This window comes from Motacilla alba, chromosome 26 (genome assembly GCF_015832195.1).
Source record: "Motacilla alba alba isolate MOTALB_02 chromosome 26, Motacilla_alba_V1.0_pri, whole genome shotgun sequence".
NCBI classification, from domain to species: domain Eukaryota; kingdom Metazoa; phylum Chordata; class Aves; order Passeriformes; family Motacillidae; genus Motacilla; species Motacilla alba.
In genome coordinates this window covers 1,135,524-1,159,636 of record NC_052041.1, presented here as the reverse complement: position 1 = coordinate 1,159,636, position 24,113 = coordinate 1,135,524, and the positions used below count along the sequence as shown (strand labels likewise).

Sequence of the window (24,113 nt, the reverse complement as noted above, 5' to 3'; positions counted from 1 at the left end):
TGGCCCCAAAGAGGAGCCCCAAAAAGGAGCCTGAAAGACAGGGAGAGCAAGAGAGAGGACGAGAGTGAAGAATAAGAGGACGAAGTTCTCGTTACAATACAATAAATCTTCTTCTGTGCTGAATATTCTAATTTTCACTAACTAATCTAGTACAAGATACAAATCCTATATCATTTACATTCAGCCCATAAAAATCATTACAATACCATACTGTGTTACAGTTTAAACCCTAAAAACTGCTCTTTGGGCCCCTTGTGCCAAGCTAGTAGGGTCTGCTCTGACCCTTGGACCTGTCTGCAAGCAAAGGGTGTTGTTTCCTCAAAAGGGGATTACCTTCAGCCAGCCATTCCATTGTTTTCCAGTTGTTCAGTAACTAAGTTTGGTATCTCAAAGTTTGCTTTCATTTCAATCTCACTTACAGTTTCCCTATTCTCAAAATCTTTTGCCAGGTAATCATATTTATAAGGCTTTCCTGTTTCATCTTCCCCAACCACATTCCCCAACACCTGCTCAGAGCTCTGTCTGGAGCTGCTGAGGCAAAGGGAAAAACGCAGATGTAAGAGCTGTGGCCTTGCCCGTGGGCCCTGTTATGGACACAGCCAGGTCCCAGGGAGCAAGGACAGGCTCCAGGGCTCCCCTGCCTCGGCACACTCACACAGACAGCCCCTGGTGCCGGCAGAGAGCAGAAGCCTTTTCTGGCAGTGTCCTGCCTCCCAGCCAGCCCCCAGTGGGGCCAAGGTGACTCCTGGGGCACAGGCAGGGCTGGGGAATGAATGGCTGCTCCCCAGGACCAGCTCAAAGTGCTGGAGGCCTCCGGGCTGCAGCCAAAATAAGAACAATCTGCCCCAGAAGTGCTGCTCCTCTGGGAAATCTCCAGCCTGTCTCTGCCACGGACGTGCTCAGAGAGGCCACGCAGCCCTGCCCATCCCCTCCACCTGAGATGACCCCGCTGTTTCCTCTCTCCCTGGATTCTCCCTCCCCATCTGCATCCCTGCCAGCTCCCCCGCCCATCACACAAAGGAGATAAATCACTTGGAAAGAGCAAATCTCCATTCATTTAAAACCCTTTTAATTTATTTTTAAAAAATAGCACTAATAAATTAGAAACGTCTCCCAGAAGGGCTGAATCTAAAATCCTCTGGCTCCAGGCACTTTATCTGCCTAACCTTGCCTCACAGGAAATGCCCTTACCACAGCACCCATCCCATTAGCTGGGTAATTAGTCGAGTCTGTAAATGCAGAGCAGAGCTGGAACCTACCAACTCCTCTGGAGAGCTGGATTTTCTATGGGAGGAAAAAAAAAATGTAGAAAATTAATATAAAGTACACCTTGGGCAATGAAGGCAGGAAGAAGGAAATGGGAAATATCTCCAGTACAGCTCATACAAAGGTTGTTTAACACTTTAAGGGCCAGGCAGGCTTTGCTGTTCTCCCAGAAAACTGTCTGCCAAATGGTACTTTGCTCCTCAAGTGGATTTCTCTCCATCAGCATGTTCAATTTGAAGCCTTTTGTGCAGTCTCTTGATGTTAATCCCAAATGTGTACAATTCCCAAAGCAGCTGATGGATCTGACCCCTCAAGGACATCCTGTTTGCTGCACTGAGCTGCTCTGGTACTTCCTCAGTATCCAGATGCTCCAGTGTCAGCGTGGGTCCCCAGGCAGCTCACCAGAGCTTGGTTGTGTGATCCCAAGCTGCCCTGCCAGAGGATGGGAGAGACTTCAGGAGAGGCTCAGTGTATCGGTTTGAAAAGACAGCTGTCTGCTAAGGAAGGCAGGAGCCTTCCTTGAAATGGAAAATGGAAACCCCCCCCTCCAAATTATTATAATTTTGAAATGAAGGGGCTGTCAGGTAAAGATACGGGAATAGGAATAACAGTTCTTTCTGAGAGGAAAAAAAATAGAAATGCAGTAATACAAAACAAACCACTGCCAGAGTCAGAACAGGCCCTGGCCCCCTGTGGGTCAGGCTGGTGGCAGCAGTGCCATTCCATGGTGGCTCAGCCCTCCTGCAGGCCCAGCTGTGGTTCTGCTGGAGCAGGGATCCTGCACAAGGCTGGAGTTTTCCTCTGCAGCTCCAGGGCTGCTGGAGATGGGCCTGCTCTCCCTCTGGCAATGCAGGGCAGGAGAAAGCTGCTCCTCTGGGAATGCAGGGGGCAAAGGCTGCTGTGCTGTTCCAGGCTCAGATTGGATCCAGGTAGGAGTGCTTGGCTCCTGCCCTGGGCGCAGCATCTCCCCATGGGATGATGGAATTTGATCAGCCATGCAGGGACACTCAGTGGCCATGGACAGCAGAGATCTCCTGGAGGGAGGATTGGCTGTGGGAGAGATAAAGAAAACTGCCCAAGGAACAGCAGAGAACTGCCCCAGCTCTAACATGGCAATAGAATACACAGCCCCAGCTGCATTTTGCAACCTAAGGCACTCAGGTACCCAGACTGAGGGGATTGGGAAAGGAAGGGGACATGTGGCTTTTTAGAAAGAGGGCCACAGCCCAGGGCCCTGGCTGCATGGGTCCCTGTGCGCAGCCCAAGAACAGAGCTATAAAGTTCACGGACTGCTCTGATCATTGTGTAAGTGGAAAGTGACTTTTCCAAACAAAATCTCCTATAAAACTGATCTGGCAAACACACCTGGCACTGACTAAATGTCTCATTGGGCCCTCCTCCCAGTTTGCTGCAGCTTCTCCCCCTAAGGCAGGAGCCTGGACTACCAGGAATCTGCCCTCCCCAGTGTAGCTCAGCTCTTCACCAGTCAGTGCCTTGTAACCAGGCTGAGCTTTGGCAGAACACAAGCCCAGTCAGACATGATATTTTGCAGGTTTATAAAGAAAAAAAGAGAGAAAGTGAAGGCAGTTCAGGTGAAAAGGTAGTTCTGGAGGGGCTGCACTTTTCCATGGCTCCACTGTAGGGGTCATCTCCATTGTAGGACTATACCTGTTCTCCCTTTGCCCACCAAACCCTCATACCCCTTCTTAACCAGGCCAGCTCTCCAGCCTGGCTCCCCCTGCCACTGTTCTTGCAGCCTTGGAGCAAGGCTGCAAGATCTTGCAATGAACAACAGCACTGAGGCTCTCCAAGCTCCAGCCTCTGAGTCTGCACATGCTGTGACACATCACAGGTCCTCAGCTCCTCTGGCTCTTTGGGCTTCTTTTTCCCAAAGCCTTTCTGTGTTGCCAGAGCCTTTCCTGGAGCAGCTGCCCGTGCCTCTTCCTCCCAATGTGTGTGATGTGAAGGGATGCCTGTGCAGAGCAGGAGCAGCCCTTGCAGGCAGCAGAAGGGCAGCAGAGGCAGCTGGGGGCACGTTTCCCCCATGGATGTGCTGATGCACGGGAGCTCTGCTTCCATCCTACGCTCCTTCCTGCCAGCAGCAGGGCTCCAGGGGCTGATCCCCAGCCATTTGTGCACCTTGGGGAGCAGGTAGACATCCCCAGCTTCTTTCCTGCCATTGGGGAATGCTCTGCTGTAGACCAGGTTTCCCTGAGCTTTGCCTTCCTCTCCAGCCTGGCAGAGAGCCCCCTCCTCCCTGCCTGCCTCCTGAGCCATCAGCTCGGTGTTACTGTGTGTCCCAGCACACAGAAACGAGGTGCCTTTGTGTCGGAATGTGCATGGCAGAGTGTTAAATACATCAAGTGTTTATCCATCACCTCTGTCAGTCAGTCAGAGAGCAGACAGGAGTCCTGGGTGCAGCAGCTGGACACTGCTGGGGTTTTCAGTGGAGGTCAGAGCTGTGCTGGGAGGGACTGGTGGCTGCAGGGGTGCAAAGGAGCAACCCACAGACAGTCAGCAATGGACCAGCAGTGCCACAGAAACCCTGTAAAGTGCTGCAGCACCCTGTCAGTGAGAGGCTGAGAAGTTTCCAGGCTGTCAGAATGAATCCTCGTTCAGAGACTGCTGCTTGCTCGTGGCAGGAATCATGTACCCTAAGTATCCAACAGCCTTCCCACAGTGGGCAGCCCATCTCTGCTCCTTTGGGACACACATGCACTCCTCAAGTTCCATCATAGCCTGGCTTCTCCTTATAACTTGGAGAAAAGTTATTTTTAAAAAGGGGTTTTCTAGGGCATTATTAATGTCCCAGTGAAAGCACTGATCCTAGCAGATGAATCCCGTGGTGGGTCTTGCCTCTCCGCGGTGCATGTGAACATCTCTCTCTTCCTTTAGGGGATGGGCACATTGCCTGGAGCCAGACAAGTGCTCTGGGGCCTTCCACATCCCCCTTGCCTCCTCTCATTTATTATAGAGCTCTGGCAGCATCTCATCCCCCAGGCCGAGCTGGGCAAGGGCACACACACACTGCTGCCACTTGTGGTAATCACATATCCTCTGAACAGAGAGGCACAGTTCTCTCCCAGGATTTTCCTGCGAAGCTGTGACAAGCTGTGAGAAAGCTCGGAGAAGAGAATGAGAAACAATTCTTATCTCCATTTGCTGCACCTGTTGTTGTGCACATGTAGATTGTGTTATAGGAAATTGCTTACCAAACAGTAGTTGCTTAATTAGACACTAGATTGTATTTAGATTAATTGACCAATTAAGTTAAAGCTGCATCAGACAGTCTGTAAGAGTTACAAGTTTGTTAATAGTATAGTATAGTATAATATAGTGTGATAGAGAAGAATAAAGCAATTTATCAGCCTTCTGCAATCACAGAGTCAATGCTAATCATTCCCCATTCATGGGACTGTTGCCTCAATAGGCATTGCCAGGAGAGTGAGCTTTGGCCTGGTGCTACCCAACAGAAAGTGTTGCAAACATTCAAAAAACCACTAAGGGTGCTTAGGGACATGTTCTAGTGTGGGCTTGGACTCAATGATTTTGGCTTTTCCAACCTCAATGAATCTGTGAACCCATAAAATATGGCACCAGATTGTGCAGTTATTTTTCATATTTGAACTGATCTGGCAGCTCAGCCACAAGCCATGACTGGATGTATGGAGCCTGGGTAAAGCTGTCTGCTCAGTACTGGGCAAGAGGTCAAACTACATGGTCACCATGGCCCCCTTGGGCTTCCAGACTACCAATTAAATCATTTCCAGCGCTTGATTTGCCCACAGTAACCAGCACAACTAGCAGAGGCAGTAATTACATTTACTGGCAGCTTGATGAGGTGCCAGCACAGGACAGGTGGAAATGCAGGTCCTCAGAGGAGGCTGCACAAAGTCCCCTCCAGGCACCATGGTAACATCTCCTACTCCACTGGGACTGAAATAGTCAGCAAATGTCCCATCTACAGCTTCTAATCTCACTTCATCTTCAGGTTTATTAGCTGCAAATTTGTGGTGTTTTGTGGCTTATGGAAGAATTTATAGTACTATATAATTTTTTTTTTTTTGGCTTCCTGTGTGGAACCACTAATAGTCCCTAACAGGCAGAAAATTGACCTGAGACTCTTTCCCCTTCTTCTCTCCTTTTGGCATGACTGAAGATATTAATAGTTCCAGGCTGCTTGCTGTCAGCTTCAAATCACCCTGGCAGTTAAAGCCCAAAATAACTGGGCCTTTGATGTCAACTTACTTTTATTTCTAAATAAACAACAGTGTTGGTTAAGATCTTCCAAATATGAAGCTATAGGCTCCCTCTAGCAATAAAAACAATGGAAAGCCGCCAGTTCACTGTGTCTTGGGCAGACTGGGTGACCTTTCAGAGGCTTTCATCTCAAGTAGAAGAACAGACAAGGCTCCTCTTGCCATCCCACTGCCATGCTAGAGCTGGTAACTTTGAGCCTAGCTGAGGAAAGGGATTATTTAAAGTCATTGCTCTTGCACATCCATTCTGAACCTCTTGCCTGACTGATTTCACTTTCAAAAGCCCTTGATAATGGGGAAAACTCCTTTATGTCATGCTCATTCTTTTTAATTTACTTTTGTTATTGTGAGGCTTCCCTATTGCTTGGCATAGCCACAGCCAGGAAGTGTTGCCATCCTTCCACCAAGTAATGCTGCCCTCGATTTCCTTTGTGCCCAAAAGGACAGCACTCCACAGCCAGGAAACCCCACACGTCACACACAAAGTGACAGGAGAGCAGACAGGAGTCCTGAGTGCAACAGCCACACGCTGGACAGTGCTGGGATTTTCAGTGGAGATCAGAGCTGCACTGGGAGGGACTGGTCAGACCCCAGGGCTGGGGCAGCACTGCCAGGTCCAGGCCTCCTGGGCCACCGCAGCCCGTGCCACGGCAGTGCAGTGGGAAGAGTGAAGTGGCTTTTTGCAGCTTTCCCTGCTTCATCCCAAATCTGGAAGCAGTGGGAAGGTGGCAGAGAGTGGAGCTAGGGAAGCAAAGCATTCCCCACGTACCTCAGGTGAGGCTGGGAGAGGAAGGGAACCCTTCAAGGTGTTTGCTCCAGCACCTCCATTTCCTACATCTACCAGCTCCTGGAGAGGGTTTGTGATTGATGGACGGTTCCCTGACATGCTCAGGAGAGGAAATTTTGTTGCCACTGGAATAAAAAAGCAAAATCATCCCTGACCCACGGAGCCGTGAGTCCTTCCAATCTGCCTTGACCCTGTGCTGGGGAAGAAGCTCTGGAGATCCACCAGCAGGCACATGGGCTGGGCCAAATTCCCCATTGACAGCAGGCAGAGAGGAGATGTCTGGGCCAGATGGAGCCTGATAGCACCTGTGGAGAGACCTGAGGACTGGATTTCACTAAATGAACAGAAACTTCCCCATGGACAGGAACACCCTGGTGGAGGTTGAATGCTGTTTCTGGCCATTGCTTGGACCAGAGCCCAACTCCAGTTCTGTGAAAGAAGAAGGGACAGGGAAACTTTTTCACGTCATGGGTCTGGGCTTTGGGAAGAGATGGCACCTGAGAACCACTGCAGGGAAGAGATGGCACCTGAGAACCATCCTGAGTGCTGGTTTCTTCCAGCCCCCTCCAGCCAGCTGAACCCCATGAACTGGGCAGAGCTGGCTGGGAGCTGCCCTGAGGACAAGTCAGGGTGCTGAGAGCAGCACCATCCAGAGCAGCCATCTGTGAGCAGCACCCAGGGACCTGCTCCCCACAGCAGCTGGGCTCTTTCCAGGAGGGAGGCTCACCACCCCAAAACCCAGGAAGCAGGGCAGGAGCGAGCACGGGCACATTGTCTCCTCTGAACAGAACAGAACAGAACAGAACAGAATGGGGTCGCTGGCAGCTGGGGTGTAGCAGCATGGCTACACCTGGTTGCATTTCCACTTTCCAACAAGCCCCGTGGCTGCCAGCATTCCAAGATGGGCTTTTACCCAGCAGGAGCTTCTGAACACAATGAATGCTCTTTGTATGTGTCAAGTGCAGAGGGGAGGGAGGCCCCAGGATGCTGCCAGGGCTGGGAACGGTGTGTGTTCACTCAGGAAGAGCTGGTCCTGTACATACTTGCTCACATGTGGAGGTACAAACAGAACCTTCATCTGCTGATGAAAGACCAGCCTGCCTGGAAGAGGTGCAGGCTGGAAAGGAAACACATTTTTAAAGACAGGAGCAAATATATCCAGCAAGATGAATTATTCCCTGTAAATAATACCAGTTGCAGATCTAAGATTCCTTGTTCTGTTCGTGAATCACAGGTGAGCCAAGGCTCCTCTCTGCTGGGCAATATTTTATATCTGTTGGCACCTCGCAGAAACAGCCCTGTGCCATCACAGGAAGCCCCCACAGTGGCAGTGACACTGCAGTGACACTGCAGCGATGGGCTGAATGTCACCCAGGCTGGGGCTCACAGAGCCTCTTCTCCAGGGACCATCCCTTGGCATCACACAGGCTCATCCCAGCCCCAGTTTGTGGTGCAGGGGAGGCAAGTGGCACAGGCAGACACCCAGCCTTGAATGACCTTGGCAGCTTCCTGCTCCCTGTGGAATCTCCCTCTAATTTCAGGGAGTCACTGCAGGGTGAAATTTTTAAAGGTGTTATGCACCTTATGTGCATAATTTGGGGCTATCAGTCGACTTAGGCTGCTAATGCCTCTGATTTCAACCAGTGCAGGGATCTGGAGGTTAATCAGATTTGACTGGTGCTTTGAAAATGCCCAGTGGGGTCCTGCCTGCACTTCCCATTGCTTGTTCACTTGGGAAATCCACTCCTGTATTTTCCTGAGCAGCAGAGAAGGGATGTGTCACTAACAGTCCTGCCCCTGGTAACCAAGCCTGTGCAGTGAGAGCCCTCAGCCAGGCCCTGATGGAACCTGGCAGGTGCCATCTACAGACACTGGCCAAGAGCACCCAAGCAGCTGATAGGGAGCTACAAGCCAAGAGTGAGGCTATTAGCAGTCATGTGTTGGGCTATTTATCCTTGAACAGATCAATTTGGGCTCAAGCAGGGAAGTCTGAGGAAAAGCACTGATCTGCTTGGAGCAGGATGAGAACAGAGTGTGTCAGAGCAAGTTCAGGGAGAGGCAGAGCTCTCCTGCCTAATAGATGTGAGGAGGGGACACCACTCCTGTTCCACTCCTGGGCCCTGGGACAGGCACAGCAGCTTCAGGTGTGCTGGGACCCTGCCACCACTCTGGAGGGTGGGCACCAGGCAGGCAGAGCTCAGGGTCTCACCCTGTGCTCCTCCCCTGCTGATTGCCAGCACTGCCAACGATCAGACATGAGCCCTTCCTGGATCCTACTGGAGCAGGATTCATCTGCTCAAATCTCTACACGGAGTACCTACATCCAGATCCCTGTGTAACTGGAGGAGGGAAAGCTGCCCTCAGTGTCAGGGGACAAACCCTGCCAAACCAGGACCTGCCACAACACCTGGGCTTCTCAGGGAATCCAGCAGCAAGGTCTGGTGTGGACCTTGTCAGAGCTAAACCTGACAAAAATCCGCCCACAACAACCTGATTCCATATTTTTCTCTTGGGTTTGTGCCCTATCTTGTAATTCTGTGATAAGCATTCCCTAAGACATAAATTATATAAACTGGAAGTCCTGGAAGGACCTATTAGGAGAGACTCTCTGGGTTGATTTCCCATGTAAACACCTTCAGGGCAAAGCTGAGCTGGTGCCATGGAGTTGTTCCCAAACAGGGGCACTGGTAGTGAGAGAAGATGTGAGAGACAAGGGGGCCAAGAGAGATCATAACATAATGACCAGGCCTGGGCCAGAGGATGAGAATTACAGGGTAATTGGGCAGCAGCCCATTGCTGGGTAAATGCTCAGTTATTTCTGTTCCGTGAACCACAATCCAGGTTACATGGTAATTACTTTGAGGTTCATTAAGTGTAATTATACAGTAATCTCCAGGAGCCAGTAATCATGTTCCCAAGTATCTACCACTTAAAACTTGGTGAGTGTCATGCAGGTAGGAAGCAGTCGCAGGGCTGTCAGACTTCAGTGAATTGCAAAGTGGGATGGCCAGGACAGGGCCAAATGTTACTGTGACAGCTGAAATTGCCTTCCAAGGAGAAAGTTTGGAATGCTAGAGAAGTGCTGCACACCCAAGGCCCAGCCAGTCTCCGTGGGCACCCTCCAGTCAACAGCAGGATTGGTGCCTTTGAAGAGCTGCTCCTTCCAGGTTGCCAGCAGTGCCCCAAAAGTCAAATAAATCCTTTTCCAGAGGTTAAGCCAAATCTTGGAGAACAAACACAACTCTTGAGATTTCATTCAGACTCAGATGTCTCTTTTAGTTGCCAAGTCGGGGTGGGTAAATTCTACACTTGTCACTACAACCAACATGGTGTATTTTATTTATTTTACTACACAGCAGATTAGACTTAATGCTCAACAGTGTCAGTACTTCTTGCACATCACTTCCAGCTTTGGCTCATAAATTCCAATGTGGGGTTGGCTCCAACCATCAGAAGAAGACATAAGTCTTCCCACAGACTCCTCTTCCCACTGTTGCCAGTCACAGCATGACACAGTGGCAGGGAGACCCAGTGTCCCCAAGAGGGGGAATGAGGAATGTCCCCACTGAGGGAATGGTCCCTGATCCCCTCTACACCACAGAGAAGCCTTTCATGGGCCCCACACAACTGACATTGCTCGTGTTTCTTGTCCTTCAAAGAACCCCATTTTGACCTGGAGAGGCAAGAAAAATTACTGGGAGCCAAAGGCCCGGGGCTGAGCTCCTGGGAGAAGGAGCCAGGGCCCTCAGGAGATGGGGAGAAGCACCACTGCCCAGTGCTGGGCACGGGGCCCTTGGCAGGGAGGAGCCCCCTGGCAGCAGCCATGGCTTGGACTTGCTCTCACCTGGCAGTGCTCTGAGCAGGGAATGTTCCTGCTGCAATATTCCTGCTGCAGGAATGGGTGAGATTGTGTTTCCAGGCAGTGGCTGGATCAGCATGGTAGGAAAAACTTGTCTCCCATGCTAAGGACCAAGTTTCCAGATTCAAAGGTTGAGTCCCTTCAGAAATGTTAATTAATGCTTTTCCCTTCTCTGTCTTTCAGGGATCTGAACTACAACGAGCTGCTGGAATTCCCCGGGGCTATCAGGACACTGGGCCGACTGCAGGAGCTGTGAGATTTTCCATTTATTCCTTTTCAAACCCACTCCCTGAGAGAGAGAGTGACCAATAAAGCATCAGGTGTGCTCTGACTTGAGGGGAACACTCAGTCCAAGCCTTTCTTTTCCTTCCCAGCCGTATCCACTGCCTCAAAGCAGTTTATCCCCTCAATTTCCATCAGCCCTGCCCAGCTCCCCATCAGCTTCCACACCTCGGAGGGGAGTGGGAGTCTCTGCCAGCCTTGGAGCAGGTTCCTCCTACTGCTCCTCACTCTTGTGGCATCTCAGGGACTCAAATTCCATCTGTTCTTTGGCTGCTTCTGATGTCCATTCCCCAGCTTGGGACCACAACCTGGACTTAACCTTGTTATTGTGAGGCCACAGTTTCTGCAGGCACTGTGCCACCTCCTCTAATGCAAAGAAACTGTTTTATCTCCCTTAGGATGAATTTATAATAGGGAATTACCAGTTTATGACTATTTTAGTGGATAGCACTCCTTCCTCTAACTGGTCAGCCCGGGAGACACTAAAAATAAGAAACTGTCCCACTTATCACCCACAAAGGTAGAAGCCCCAGGGTGGGGTGAGTTGATGTGGATCCACAGTTCCTGTGTCACACTGGTGCCAGGCTGGAGTGGGACAAAAACAGCTGCTCTCATGTTTCTGGGAGCCTTGGAGTAAAAATCTGACACTACTCTTTTCTTTACTGGAAGAATTTTCAAAGGATTTCTCTGTTCAGCCCAGATACTATCATTATCCTCACCTTCAAAATGAGAATAAGATCCTTAATCCCCTTTGAGATGGTTTTTGAAATGCCTTCACTGAAGAAGAGGCAAATTGCAAACATTCATCAACTAATTACCTGCTCAGACTCCTCTGGGATAAACAACTTGGGCATCACCCAGAGCTTGGTCTTAGTCCTGGACACAGGAGCCTGTGACTGCCTTTGCTGTACAGGAGGTCAGACTGTGGCCACAGAGCTCTCTTCTGCTGAGAAAGTTTCCTGATAGAAATTTTCACAGAAGTCACAGAATTCACCAGGTTGGAAGAGACCTTCAAGATCATCGAGTCCAACCCAGCCCCAACACCTCAACTGAACCCTGGCACCCAGGGCCACATCCAGGCTTTGTTAAACACCCCCAGGGATGGTGACTGCACCACCTCCCCGGGCAGCCATTCCAGTATTTTATCACTCTTTCAGTGAAAAACTTCTTCCTAATATCCAACCTATATTTCCTTTGGTGCAGCTTGAGACTGTGACCTCTGGTTCTGTCAGTTGGTTCTCAAGCTTAACCAAAAATATCCCAGCTAGAGCTACAAATCCTTTAAAGTCACGTGGGCTGATAATTCCTGGCACACTGTGGTTGGCAGCTGTGGAGCTGTTATGGAAACCATGCACAAAAATTGTAGTTCCTGGTGGATAGAAAATCTTGTATTTGCTTGTTTCTGTTTCCTGACCTGCAAAGTGTTAAACCTGAAGTCCTTGTACCCTCGGTGGGGTTGGTGGAGTCACATATGGAACACCCACAGAGTAAATGCAGCAGATTTTGTCCTGCCAAACCACAGACCTTGTTCACCTGCTGGGATGATGCTGCACCTGGGAAGGAGCCTATATCGCCTATTTGATGAATATTTTGAAGGTTCTCTGGCTTTAAAAGTGTTGAGAAAAGAAGATTAATTTAATTAATATCAAGATATTTGTTTCTCCCAACAGTGGTTTTCATAACAACAACATCAAAGCTATTCCGGAGAACGCATTCATTGGGAATCCCCTCCTCCAAACAATGTAAGAAAATTAAGTAATGTTTCCTACATCTTTATATTGCCCAGAAAGGAGCATTTCCCGCTTTTTTTCCTGCTTTTTTCCCCCCATTTTCTTTAGTTGGGATTTCTGACAGTGGTCAAATGACAACAATCTGATATTTGCTATCCATGTGCCAAGGCAGGCTGAAATTGCTTCTTCGGGCTCCTTCTCAGAACTGCTGTGGGTTCTCCTTTCCCTACAGCTCACGTTTGCTGCAGCACAGGCTGATAGCAAGGAAGGAACAAAACACAGGTGGTCTGCATGGGAACCACCTAAGCCCTGGTTGACATCTGCTGATGTTTATTCCTTGTGCTCAGAAAAGCTGCTGGCCAGCAACAGCAGCAGCCACACGTGCCAGAGAGCTGGGATTCCAGATCCCTGTGTGTCTGCCCAGACCTGGGACACAAAGCTCTGCAGATAAACACACCCAGCTGTCAGGTCATTTCTGCTCTGGCCTAGGCACAGTTAGTGATTTTTGGATACTTCTCTGAACCACACAGATATTGAAAATCATGTGACAAAAGGTCTGCTTGTCCAAACTGGACTTAAATTATTGCAATACCAATATCTGGAAAGCCATGGTGACACTGGGTGAAACCATTCACTGCTCCAGCCAGAACAACCAGCCTCTCCCTCTCTCCCTTGGCAGCATCCACAGGGTGATGATGGGGCCCAACACTCCCAGAATGTTCATCTCTCCATTGCACCAGCCCATCTAAAGTCTTTCAGAGTTGGGGGGGGGGGGAGTGCTTCTTGTAGGAGGAGGCTCAACTCTTTCCATTCTCACTGGGTCCTACAAGACTTCACTTCCTAGAAGTCACTTCACTGACTGTGACAAGTGGGAAAGGTGCTGGTGCTGTGTGCGAAATCACAGGAGGTGTCCTCCAGTGCAAGGTGTTTCTCAGTAGGACTGAAGAAAGGTTTTACAACTTTCCAGCCCACCTGGTTCAGCAGGACCCCAAAGGGCCCAGTCAGAGCAGCAGGAGACCTCAGTTGTAGCAATTTCCAGCCAAAACAGGCCAGTGGGAGAACCTGTGGTTAGCTGGGAACAAGAATTCCTCACAGCACAGCAGCACCTCCTGCATGGGTTGCTGCTGGTAGCTCTGAGTCTCTTGACCAGTAACAGCATCTTCTCTTCACGTGCAGCAGACTCTGACCTGTTCCTCTTTCCCATTGCAGCCATTTTTATGACAATCCCATCCAGTTTGTTGGACAGTCTGCTTTCCAGTACTTGCCAAAGCTCCACACTCTGTAAGTTCACCAAGCACATCCCCAGAGAGGTAACATCCAAGCTCCAAGCCCTGTGTACTGGGCACCTTTGTGGCCTCCTCCCTCCCTTCTTCCAAGCCCCTGTGCCAATAGAGGACCATGAAGCCACTCTCTTGTCCAACCCCAAAGCTTACTCCAAGGAGTAGACACTGCAGATGTTTGCTTCTCAAGAAGGATAATTTTGAAAAGGGTATTTTGGAGGCAGCCACTAATTCCTCCTCCCCACACAGCTGACAGGCACTGGGGCTTTCCAGGGTCTCCATAGCTGTGCCAGGAGCAGCAAAGTGCCACACACAAGTGCCACAGCTTTTTCTGCTGCTTTTTCTGCTGTTGCATAATTGCCCAAAAGAAAGACACTGAAGGCATCTGCCTTCCTCCACAAGATGGAGAAGTGGAGGAACACGTCCCAGCACCATGGGACAAAGGATATTACTGGGCAGCCAGCACTGGCACTGATTCCTTTACATGTTTGGCCCTGAGCCTGCTCCAGGGCCACCAGCACAAGCTGGGCACCACCTGAACCACAACAGCTGCCCCACATTGGCATTTCAGCCGACCTGTTGTGGCACAGCACTAAAAATACTGAGGCAGAGGCAACCTCATAAATCTCTATTTATAAGCCTCACCCAGGCACATAAAATAAATCATTCAAATAGCCCTGCATTCTTTAGATCCAAATGCATAGACCCAGGGAGGCTTGGGTGGGATGCCCTGCTTACATTCCCCGTGGTAATTGTTTGGGGTTTTTTTATTTAATCTGGGTAGAGATTGTGCCAAGAATGTCAGTGGCTGGGAGAGGCTTTGAGCTTGCCAAGTCCTTGCACGGAGTGCCCAGCTCCATCTCGCTGTATCCGCACGGCGTCTGCTCCAGCCACAGGGACACGCTGGGGCTGGGCCTTGATCCCATCTGGGTGTGAGGAAGCAGATTTGCCACCATGGCTGATGGGTCTGGAACCTTGAGCAGCCGCACGTGCCTCCAGGTGCTCTGCCCACCTCACCTCACCCTCGCTTCTCTGCAGGTCACTCAATGGGGCCACGGACATCAGGGAATTCCCGGACCTCAAAGGCACCACCAGCCTAGAAGTTTTGTGAGTGGCACCTCTCTCCCTTTTACCCTGCTAGCTGTGCTCTTTCTTCTCCAAGGTGGTCCAGGCTGTTTCAGTGAGGACAGCTTTCCCAGTGCTGTGCAGTATTCAGCTCTGCCTCTCCCTGGTCGCTCACCCTTCTGCTTCGTTTCACCCCTGTGGCTCCTGAATGCAGCTTTCCTCCCTGTGAGTGGCTCTCTCGGTACTCTCGAGTGTGCTGCAGTTTGTTTGTTTGTTTGCTTGTTTTTTCCTTCCTTCCCTCCTGCACCTGTGAGGAGTGAACCTCTGAGTGCAGTACTTCTGCTGCACCCCAGTGTCTCTGCCCATACTGCAACCAGCACCATGGTGCAGGTCAGGAAACATCTGCCACCCAGGCTGGGGCTCCTGCAGCTGCTCTGGTCCCCTCCCCACACCCCAGGGCCTTGGAGGACACGCTGCCCCTGGCCACACAAGGTTCTCCTCTCTTGGACACTGTCCCTACACTGAGCCCAGACTGGAGCACCCCTGGCCAGGGTGGGGCCTGGCCCTGCCATGTCTCGGGGACACAGGGACACGCCATCCTTCCCTCATACACAGCTTCTGAGGCAGTCCTGGCTCCAGGCCTGTCCAGCCTAGACAGTGGGAGCAGGGATGGCAGAGCATGCTACAGAGGCCACTGCCACCTGCCCCAGCAAGGCCAAGGACAGCTGTGAATTCACTACTCAGCAGTGGCCCAGAACTCTTCACATTCACCTTGGCCAGGTCCAGCAGCTGTGCCTGTTTCCAAAACTGCCAAGCAGGATTTTATCCTCTCAATGTATTTTATTGTCCTACTGATATTGTCTCTCCTGCCACTATCTGGGTTTCTGGGTCACAGAGTCTGGGTGCTGGCTGTCAACAACACCATTTCTTCTCTCTCCTCCATCCCTCTAGGACCTTGACCCGGGCAGGAATCCATTTCCTCCCCAGAAGGATGTGCCAGCAGCTGCCCAGCCTCCGAGTCCTGTGAGTAACCCATGTCTCTGTCCCGCCTTCTCCTTACAAAGTGCCCTCAGGAACTGGGCTTTCCTTTTGTCTAGCTCAGGGAAAGGACCAGCTGTGGAAGATCATCCTGTGGTTCTTGTTCCCATCATCTTTTCCATGCAGAAATCACCACCTTCTTAATCACTACTTTGAGCTCTTGCTTGTTCTTCAGCTTGCTGCTTCATCCCAGTGTGCTGCTCTGGTCACAGGGCTGCAGTCAGGCACATCCTCCCTGCTCTGCACCAGCAGGACCTGTCCCCTCCCCATGCAAGGGGATAGAGAGTACAAAAGGAGATGGGTAAGGGTGGCCACAGCACTTCACAGCTCCTCTTCGCCCAAAAACAAGGGGGAAATCACCTTCACCCTCTGCCCCAGCCTTGGCTTAGTGCAGTGGGAGCTGCAGCAAGTGCCATCACCTGGAGGAAGGATCCTGTTCATATCCCGGAGAGATCAGGTCTGACCTGGTGGGGACCTGTGAGGCCACAGGGCCTCATTTCCTCACCTGGGGCAGCACAGCCAGGTCGGGGTTTTGCTTGGTCTCTGTTTCTTTGGCTCTGCCTGCTTAGCCAGGCATTGAATGATGCTGGGGGGGATGTCATGCTTTCTCCTTTAGCTTGGTACATGATGAAATCAACATCTCAGAAAGGTTCTGCATCATCTCAGGAATCACACCCCTGGTTCCTGAGATCCCCAACTATGTTTGCAGTCAAAGACATCCTCAGGAAATGAGTCATGAGCCAGATTTATACAAGTTTGCAGCCTTAGGGCAACAACAGGCATGCCTCTCATCAGTCTTTATACAAGCAAGCTGAAAAAGAAAACAAGTTTGTTCCAGGAAAGCAACAGGAGTGAATTCTTGATCACAGAAATTGGAAACAAGAGTAAAACATAAAAATAAAAGAAGACAATTTGTAACTTAGGAGATTACAGGCTTTTGGTTCCAGATGTCCCTGTAGGGAAGACGTCTCATCTTTAGACATCTGGACCAATTCAATGGATGACTTGCTACGAAAGTGCAGCCTTTGGGCTGGCCCAGGCTATTGGGTCCCAGACCTCTGTTTATGTCTGCAGTTATCAGAGTGCAAGCCCTCACAGCAGAGCCTGTTCTTTGTGCCTACCCCCCACCGCTATGTGGGAGAGTTTTATTGGGACACACCAAGTTGTTCCTTGCCCCTTGTTCCTCTCTCCTAGTGAACATTCCTGACGTTAATTGCATTGCTTTCAGGGTTTGGAGAGAGAGCATGAGGGCCAATGTCTGTGCATGTTTACATCTCTCTTGCCTTTGAAATGCCTTGGCCCCCTGTCCCCACAGAGCCAGTGGCTGCTCTCTGCCTGTCTCTGGGCAGCCACAGGAGCTATGGCTGTGACACATCTGGCCATAGATGACACAGGTAAAGCTGCATTTCCAGGGGTGGATTCTCTGCAAGGACCCGCACAGGGACTGTAGAGCCACTGCAGGGGCAGAGGGTCACGGCCATCCTGGGATGCCCCACACAGGCAGGGCAGCCTTTGGCATCAACCTGGCATCATCCTGCTGCTTTCATCCAGAGCTCCTGCTCAGGGCACAGATTTCCTGTAACCATGGTACATCCTGAGGTGGAAGGGACCCATAAGGATCATTGAGTGCAGCTCCTGGCTCTGCACAGAACACCCCAACAGTCCCACCCTGGGCCTGAGAGAGTAGTCCAAATACTCCTTGGGCTCTGGAAGATTTGTCTTTCTTCTCAAGCAGAAATAGGTGAAACTCCCCTGAGCAGAGCTGAAGTCCCTTGGTGCCATCAGCACCTTCATCCTGGTGTGTTCCCAACAGAGCATGAGTGACTGAGGCTGCTCTGTTTGTAGATTCTGGGCTGCACCTGGTTACCCTCAGTCTGGAGGAGCCAGGAATAACTTCTGGGGCTGGTTCTCCCCCATCACTGTTAGCTAAGCTCCAGCCCTGTCAAGCCCAATGTATTGGCACAGGGACCAGGGAAAAGTGACTGATGCTAAGGGTTTTTCTCCATCCTGGGTGACAGCCTCCAGAGCCAAGCCCAAACCTTTTGCTTGCTTTTCCCTCCCTCCTCCTCTCCACCATGGAAAACTGGTGGTGAGTGGGTTGGTAACAAAAAAATAATTGAAATATTTTGAGGAGCAATCTATTGGCAGAAAAATGGAAACCGAGTTTGGAAAGTCGGCCGAGAAACCACATACAAAACTTTACCCTGGGGTAAATTTCCCTTGAACAACCACAAATCCAATCTCTGCTGGTGGGGGAAAGAGCTGGGTTTAAACATTGCTCCTTACCCAGCCTGTTTCAGCTTCAATAAATTCTCATTAAGCTGTGCCAGGGTGTGTTTTCCTCTATCAAGCCACTCTAGATGCTGACATGACACTGAGCCATGAACCAGTGGCAAGAGGAATTTGCTGCAAACTGCTTTCGAGTGACAGCACTTGAAAAAACAAGGACAGAGGTTGTTGAAGTCTGTAATGTCCTGAACCAAATCCCTGCCAATGCCACGACCCCTTCCCTGACCTTGGGACAAAGCCAGGAAAGGCTGAAGGAGGAGCAGGCAACGGGCAGTGGGGTTGCTGTGCCAGGAGGGAGCTGGTCAAATCCTCCCCAGGCTCTGCAGGCACATCTGCAGCTTGTGCAAGCTCTGGCAGAAATATCTCTGTGCTGTGCCCATGGAAAGCAGGGCTGGGCATGGCAGAAGTGGCACAGGAGGGTTTCCCAGCTGACTTGAGGCTGGGGAGGACAAACTCACCCCAGCTGTACGAGCAGCTCCATCAGCCCACGGGCTGTGCTGCAGGGAGCTGGGCTGGGGGTGGGCGAGTGGGGAAATCATGGGGCAACCCTCACCTTGCACAGACACCCAGAGCCAGCAGCAGCTGTGGGGTGGAGATCCTACTCTCTGGGGTTACCAAAAAAGGAGCTGTGCAGGATGAAGTGAGGTCACCTTGCTCTCCAGGAGTACCTGCCTTCCAAAGGAGGGCTCAGGGGCACTGGCTTTTGGTGTCCCAACATTCCTGTGCTGTCCTTTCCCTGCAGAGAGCTGTCACACAACCAAATTGAAGAGCTGCCCAGTTTCCACCGATGCCAGCAGCTGGAGGAGCTGTGAGTATGGAGATGTCCTCATTTGTGCTGTGCTCTGGGGGGAAAAGGGCTGCTTTGAGGAGAGGGGTGGTTCCCGCACACAGAACTCCCCAGGCACCGGGGAAGTTGGGCATTGTAACTCACTGTCTGGAGTGCAAGTGGACCAGAGCTCCACTCTCTTGCCCTCTGCACATACAGAATAAAAATATATCCCCTGTGCACAGGAGCTTTATTCAGTCAGGTCCTGTCAGAGGTCCCAGACACTTCAAACCGAAGTAGGATGTGACAGCACTGAATTCCTTTCACTAACTCCAGTCTCGCTACGAGCCAATCAAGAATGGGGTTTATGTCCACCATAAATGTCTTCTGCTCAAAGGAGGGGCCCCATGCCACGGGCACAAAGCAGCTCTTATCCACCCTGCCCAGTGCCTGCCCCTCCTGAGAGAAGGGGGTTTCTTTCCTCAGCTGTAGCTCTGGAACTGGGTCCTCTCCAGGCCCCAGGAGGCCCTGCTGCTGCTCTGAGACAAAGTTATCCACACTCAGCTCAAAATGTGGCCCTACACTTCAAACAGAACACAAGTTCTTAGCCTTTTTGAGAAAAACTGTTTAAAAAACCAATTAAGGTAGACTCCCTGATTTTTTACAGAATTCTGCTACCTGGAAGAACAGATGTATGGGAGCAGCATCCCCATTAAAAAACCCCACAGGAGAGGTTGTCCCTGCTCTCTGTAGCACCTCAGCCTGGCTAGTCAGACCAGCTCATCCAGCCTCAGCACACTGGACATTAGAACACTGTGAAACTACATGGAAATGAGAGTAAACAGCCCCTGCTGCTTCTCATGACAGCTGTGAGAGTACCCCCAGAAGAACATTTGAAAAAAATAGAAAGAAAAAAAAAAAAAGAAAGAAAAAGAAAAAAAAAAGGAAAAAGAAATAAAAAGAAAGAAAAAAAAAGAAAACACCAAAAAAAGACAAATGTTCAGAATTTCAAACCTGTAGTTTCACACATTCTGCCTGAGTTCCTTCTTTCAAAATTTTATAATATGCCAAATTTAGACTTAACTATGATATAGAATCACATTAAATCCCAGTTTCTGGCTACTGAAGTCAAATAGATTATACCTATGTACCTATAAAAAGATTAATATTAAATTAATATTAAGTATTCATATTAAATATTAATATTTAATGAAATTTTAATTTTTTTTTTCTTACTAAGGGACCAAAATGAGTTTTTGGTCCCTTAACTCCAAAGTTATTGTCCTGTAAGCCCCAACCCCACCAAGCATCAGTATTCCTGATGGTTTGAAACAAGTCTGGTGGTGCCTGTGGTACAACCTGGCACACAAACAGTTCAGCTGTGCCCTCACTCTGCTGTAACTGCTGGTGTGCACACCTTCACCTGCACCACACAGGTGATCCCTCACAGTTAAACACCCCTAAATTATTTTTCTCAACCTTGCTGCAATACCCCTTCTGCCCAAACTCCACCTCTTCCAATCAGTGAGACCCCCAAATCTGTGCCCACATCTCCCAGTGGCTCCCAGGTGAAATCTTGGCTGGAGGCAGGGACAATGCCAGGCTGGGGCACCACGGGGGCAGCTCAAGTGCCCACCTTTGGAACAGGAGCACATGGCCAAATACCAGCTGAGACACTAGAGCCAGCACATGAGGGTCCTTGTGTGGGATGAGTCAAGATCGTTTCTGAGCCTAAAGGCAAATTAAGCACCTGAGAAATGCTCAGGGAGCTGCTGTGGGTGGAGCAGCAGTGGCTGTATCCCCTTCTAGAAGGTCATAAATGGGGGGATGCTGCTTCTGCAGGTCTGGGAATTCAGGATGGGCTCACACCAGGAAAACAGCCCCAAGGAACTGAACCTTTCCCACAAGGTGCATGGTTGGAGCATCCAGGATGTCTCTTGAGGATGCAGGGAGAGTGTAGGTCAGTCAGCAGAGTCTGTGTGAACTCTCACCCTGCTTTTTCCCCTTCCCCAGGGGATGAAGGAGCTGGAAAGGAGATGTGGAGGGCTGAGGCACTTCATGTGCAGATGTGGACAGTGGGTTCTAGAAGACATCAAGATATTTCTTCATGAAACACTGAGATACCTTCAGCCCTCAAACCTTCATCCTCACCAAGGCAAAGGGCAGCACCACATGGTCCTTCCTGAAGGGTCACTCAGAGCTGGTTGCTGATCACTGGCTCCAAGCTCTCAGCTTTTCCTCTGGAAAAAGCAGTTTGGAGGCTTAGGGCAGAACAAAGTGGGAAACCAGTGTGGGTTTGGGGTTAACAGGTCATCCTTGGCCACTGCACATCAACAGTTCTTTACTGAGTCGTGATGAGCAGAGGCTGTCTAAGCCCTGGAGCTGCCTGTAGGAGAGAATGGCTTTGACATGTTTTGCTGCTCATCCTGTTTAACTCTTGAAATAAGAGTAGGTCTCCCAGGGCAGCAACTTCCATTGTGACAGTGCTGACCTGGGACAAAGATCTCCATAACTGCCTTCAGCTCTCTTCTCAAACCAGTTTCTGTTTTCCAGGGGTCTCCAGCACAACAAGATCCAGGAGATTAGAGCAGACACCTTTGTGCAGCTGGTGGCCCTGCGCTCCATGCAAGTATTGTCTGCCAGGAGACCAGCTGGGGTCATGCTGGGGAGGGGGACTGTGAACCCAGGTGGGCTGGGGGAAGCTCCCAGCCTGCCTCTGTCTCTGCTGGGAGGCTTTTCTGTTGAGTCCCTCTTCCATTTCCTCCTTAGGAAAGAGGAGGGCACAAAGCATCCTTTTGGCTTCCCCTGTGCCCGCAGACCCCCCTCCTAACCTGCCCCCTCGTGCCACACCCCACACGCTGCAGCTGTGCCAGGGCAGAGCCCACATCACAGACCCACCTCCTGAATGCCAGGAGGAACCCAGGGCAGTACCTGAGTGCACCTGAGCTCCAGCACCCCTGTCCTACACAGGCTGGTCCGGGGCCATGCACTTCTGGAGCACCCCTGCAGAGCATCTTGTTTGGTTTGAAAGCTCCTCCCCAGCACTCAGGAGCTGGTGTTCCACAAGTGCACCCAAGCACCTCCCACACACAGAGTCACCTCCCAAGTGCCTGGCACCAGGAGAGCTGGCAAGGTCCTGAAGGGCACGACTGGCTCTGTGACATCTGGGAAGAGCCCTGACAGTCTTTATTCGCTGTTCTGTCAGGAAGTGAACTGAATCCCACCAAATCTGTTCCCATGGTGAAGCAATGTGTGCGTGCCATTTAATAGTTCCTGGGATCCCGTGAGTGTCACGGACACCACGGTCACGCCTGAGGTGTGGCAGGTGACACTGCAGACACCCAGGGAAACGTGAGCATGCTGCCCCAGCCTAGTCTCACACACACACAGGTGAGAAAGCTCTGGCAGCTTCGGGTATGTTCTGGTCCCTGGGAAAGGATTCATCCCACCCAATGTCACACATACCTGAGCTCCCTTAGAGCTGGAGAGAGGAAGGTTGGCCTGGACAGTTTGCTGGTTTCCTCTGCTCTGCTTACAGAGGGAGTGGAGCTGTCTCACTTGGATGGAGGCAGAGCTTATTGAGAGGACTCAGTGAATCCAAAGCACCTGTGCATGGCAGGAAACATTCTAAAATCACCTTCCCCAGACCCCTGGCCCTGTCTGCCCATGCTGCACCCAGCACTGTGACTGCACTGGGGATGCTCTGGCACTAAGACATGACCTGTTTGGCATGTTGGCGAAAAATTCCCAAATTTACAGAAATTAAGCTAGAAAAGAACATTTTTCATTGATCCTTTCCCATTGATCTCAGCAGAGAAGCTCCTGCAAGGCAAACTTTTGTGCCCTCTGTTGGAAACTACCCATACACAGACCCAGACTTGTCTGGGGGAACTGCAATGGGACAGAAATCGCTGCTGACCAAGGGGCTACAGATCCCACAAGTGCTCCCACCAGGGCCCTTAGCTAGGCCAGTGTCAGCAGCTTCACTGCCCTGCTCTGCTCTCTTCTTACTGCTGTGTCCTTGCCTTGCAGAGACCTGAGCTGGAATTACATCCAGTTTATTCACCCAGAAGCCTTTGTGACCCTGCACTCCCTCACCAAGCTGTAAGTTGCAGGAATATTTCTTTCCAAGTGGACCAGGGATGGGAGGTATCTGAGCTCCTCAGACTGACTCCCTGGGCTACCAGAACACCTGGGATTTCAATGTTGGAAGACTGATGTGCTGAGGTGCATGTCTCAGCACTGATGTGGACACAACAAATCCCAAGGTTTCCTATTAATACTATTAATAAAGGGATGATGAAGTGCAGGAGGGGCCACCTTCAAGATCATGGCTCTCATCCTGAACACTTTAACCTCCATTTCCTGATGCTTCCATAGCTGCCTTAGATGCCTTTAAGGAAGATCAGCACGATGGGCTGTTTCTGCAAGAGTCACTGCAGACCATCTGTGCTGGCTCTGGAGGACCCCCAGTTCTCAGCCCCCTCTCTAAGACTCTTGGGTATTTTGTGGGCTGGGATCTGCAGTCATCCCTGACCTGCAGTGGAGGAAGAGCTGTGTGGGGGCACAGACATGCACAGCGAGGGAGATACCACCCAGAGCTTTCAGCATGGCCACTAACCCCAGCCCCTCATTTTCCCAGGGACTGCAGTGTTTACCTCCAGAGGCTCCTGGCCCCAGTGCAGCACCCAGCCCCATTTCAGCATCACATCAAGTGAGCAATTGAGGCAGTGCCCTCTGCTTGGCTGAGATACCACTGGCAGCAGAGCCCTGACTGTGGTCTCCCTCTGCTTTCCCCTCACCAGGGACTTGACTGACAACCAGCTGGTCACACTGCCCCTGGATGGTTTGGCTGGACTGACCCATCTGAAGCTCCAAGGCAACCCAGCTCTCTCTGAGCCCTTCACCAAGGAGAGCTTCCCCAAAATGAGGTACTTGGAGTCTTTCACTTCTGGTGTTCAGCACAGCTGTATTTGCTCACAGCACTCAGCCTCCTGCTCTCCTTGCCCATCTCGTGCTTTCTCCACGTTTCCAGGCCCATGGGTTGAGGAAGATCCATCTGCTGCTAGAACATCTCATCTTTAATATGTTCCATGGGAGAGCAGTGATGTGCTCCCAGGCCACCACCCCCACCCCAAACACACACACACAAGTGGAAAGCATGGAGCAGGCCCAGCTCAGGGCTCCTCTCAATGGAAAACATTCCCAGAAGCAGTCCTACCTAATGACATCCAGGTTTTCTTCCATAAACTCTGCTTGTGTGGCCGTGTCTTGTCTGTTATGGATTAATGAGGAGCCTGAAGGAGTCAAACTGATGAAGAAGAGGCTGCAAAAGGCTCAGAGCAGTGTGCTGTGCTGCAGGCTCAGACTTTCCTGACCCTCCTTGGCTCCTGGGTCCCAGTGTGGCACCTGCCTTCGGGCTTAGACACCCATGGTCCAGAGAACACAAATTCCTCCCAGATGAAGTCATCTCTTGCTTGGGTGTCCCAGGG

General features: G+C 50.9%; 1 protein-coding gene across 3 annotated transcripts in view; it reads left to right on the top strand.

Moving 5' to 3' along the window:
• The window catches only part of LGR6 (leucine rich repeat containing G protein-coupled receptor 6), a 153,702-nt gene that overhangs the window by 116,724 nt on the left and 12,865 nt on the right, over positions 1-24,113 (top strand). For 2 of the 3 annotated variants that reach the window (XM_038162412.1, XM_038162411.1), the window contains exons 7-15: positions 10,355-10,423; positions 12,124-12,195; positions 13,393-13,464; positions 14,502-14,570; positions 15,480-15,551; positions 18,598-18,663; positions 21,175-21,246; positions 22,654-22,725; positions 23,427-23,552. In XM_038162412.1, the coding sequence (XP_038018340.1) occupies positions 10,355-10,423; positions 12,124-12,195; positions 13,393-13,464; positions 14,502-14,570; positions 15,480-15,551; positions 18,598-18,663; positions 21,175-21,246; positions 22,654-22,725; positions 23,427-23,552 (690 nt within the window). The remainder of the gene's footprint in view (positions 1-10,354; positions 10,424-12,123; positions 12,196-13,392; positions 13,465-14,501; positions 14,571-15,479; positions 15,552-18,597; positions 18,664-21,174; positions 21,247-22,653; positions 22,726-23,426; positions 23,553-24,113) is intronic. The other variant, XM_038162413.1, reaches the window with a different exon arrangement.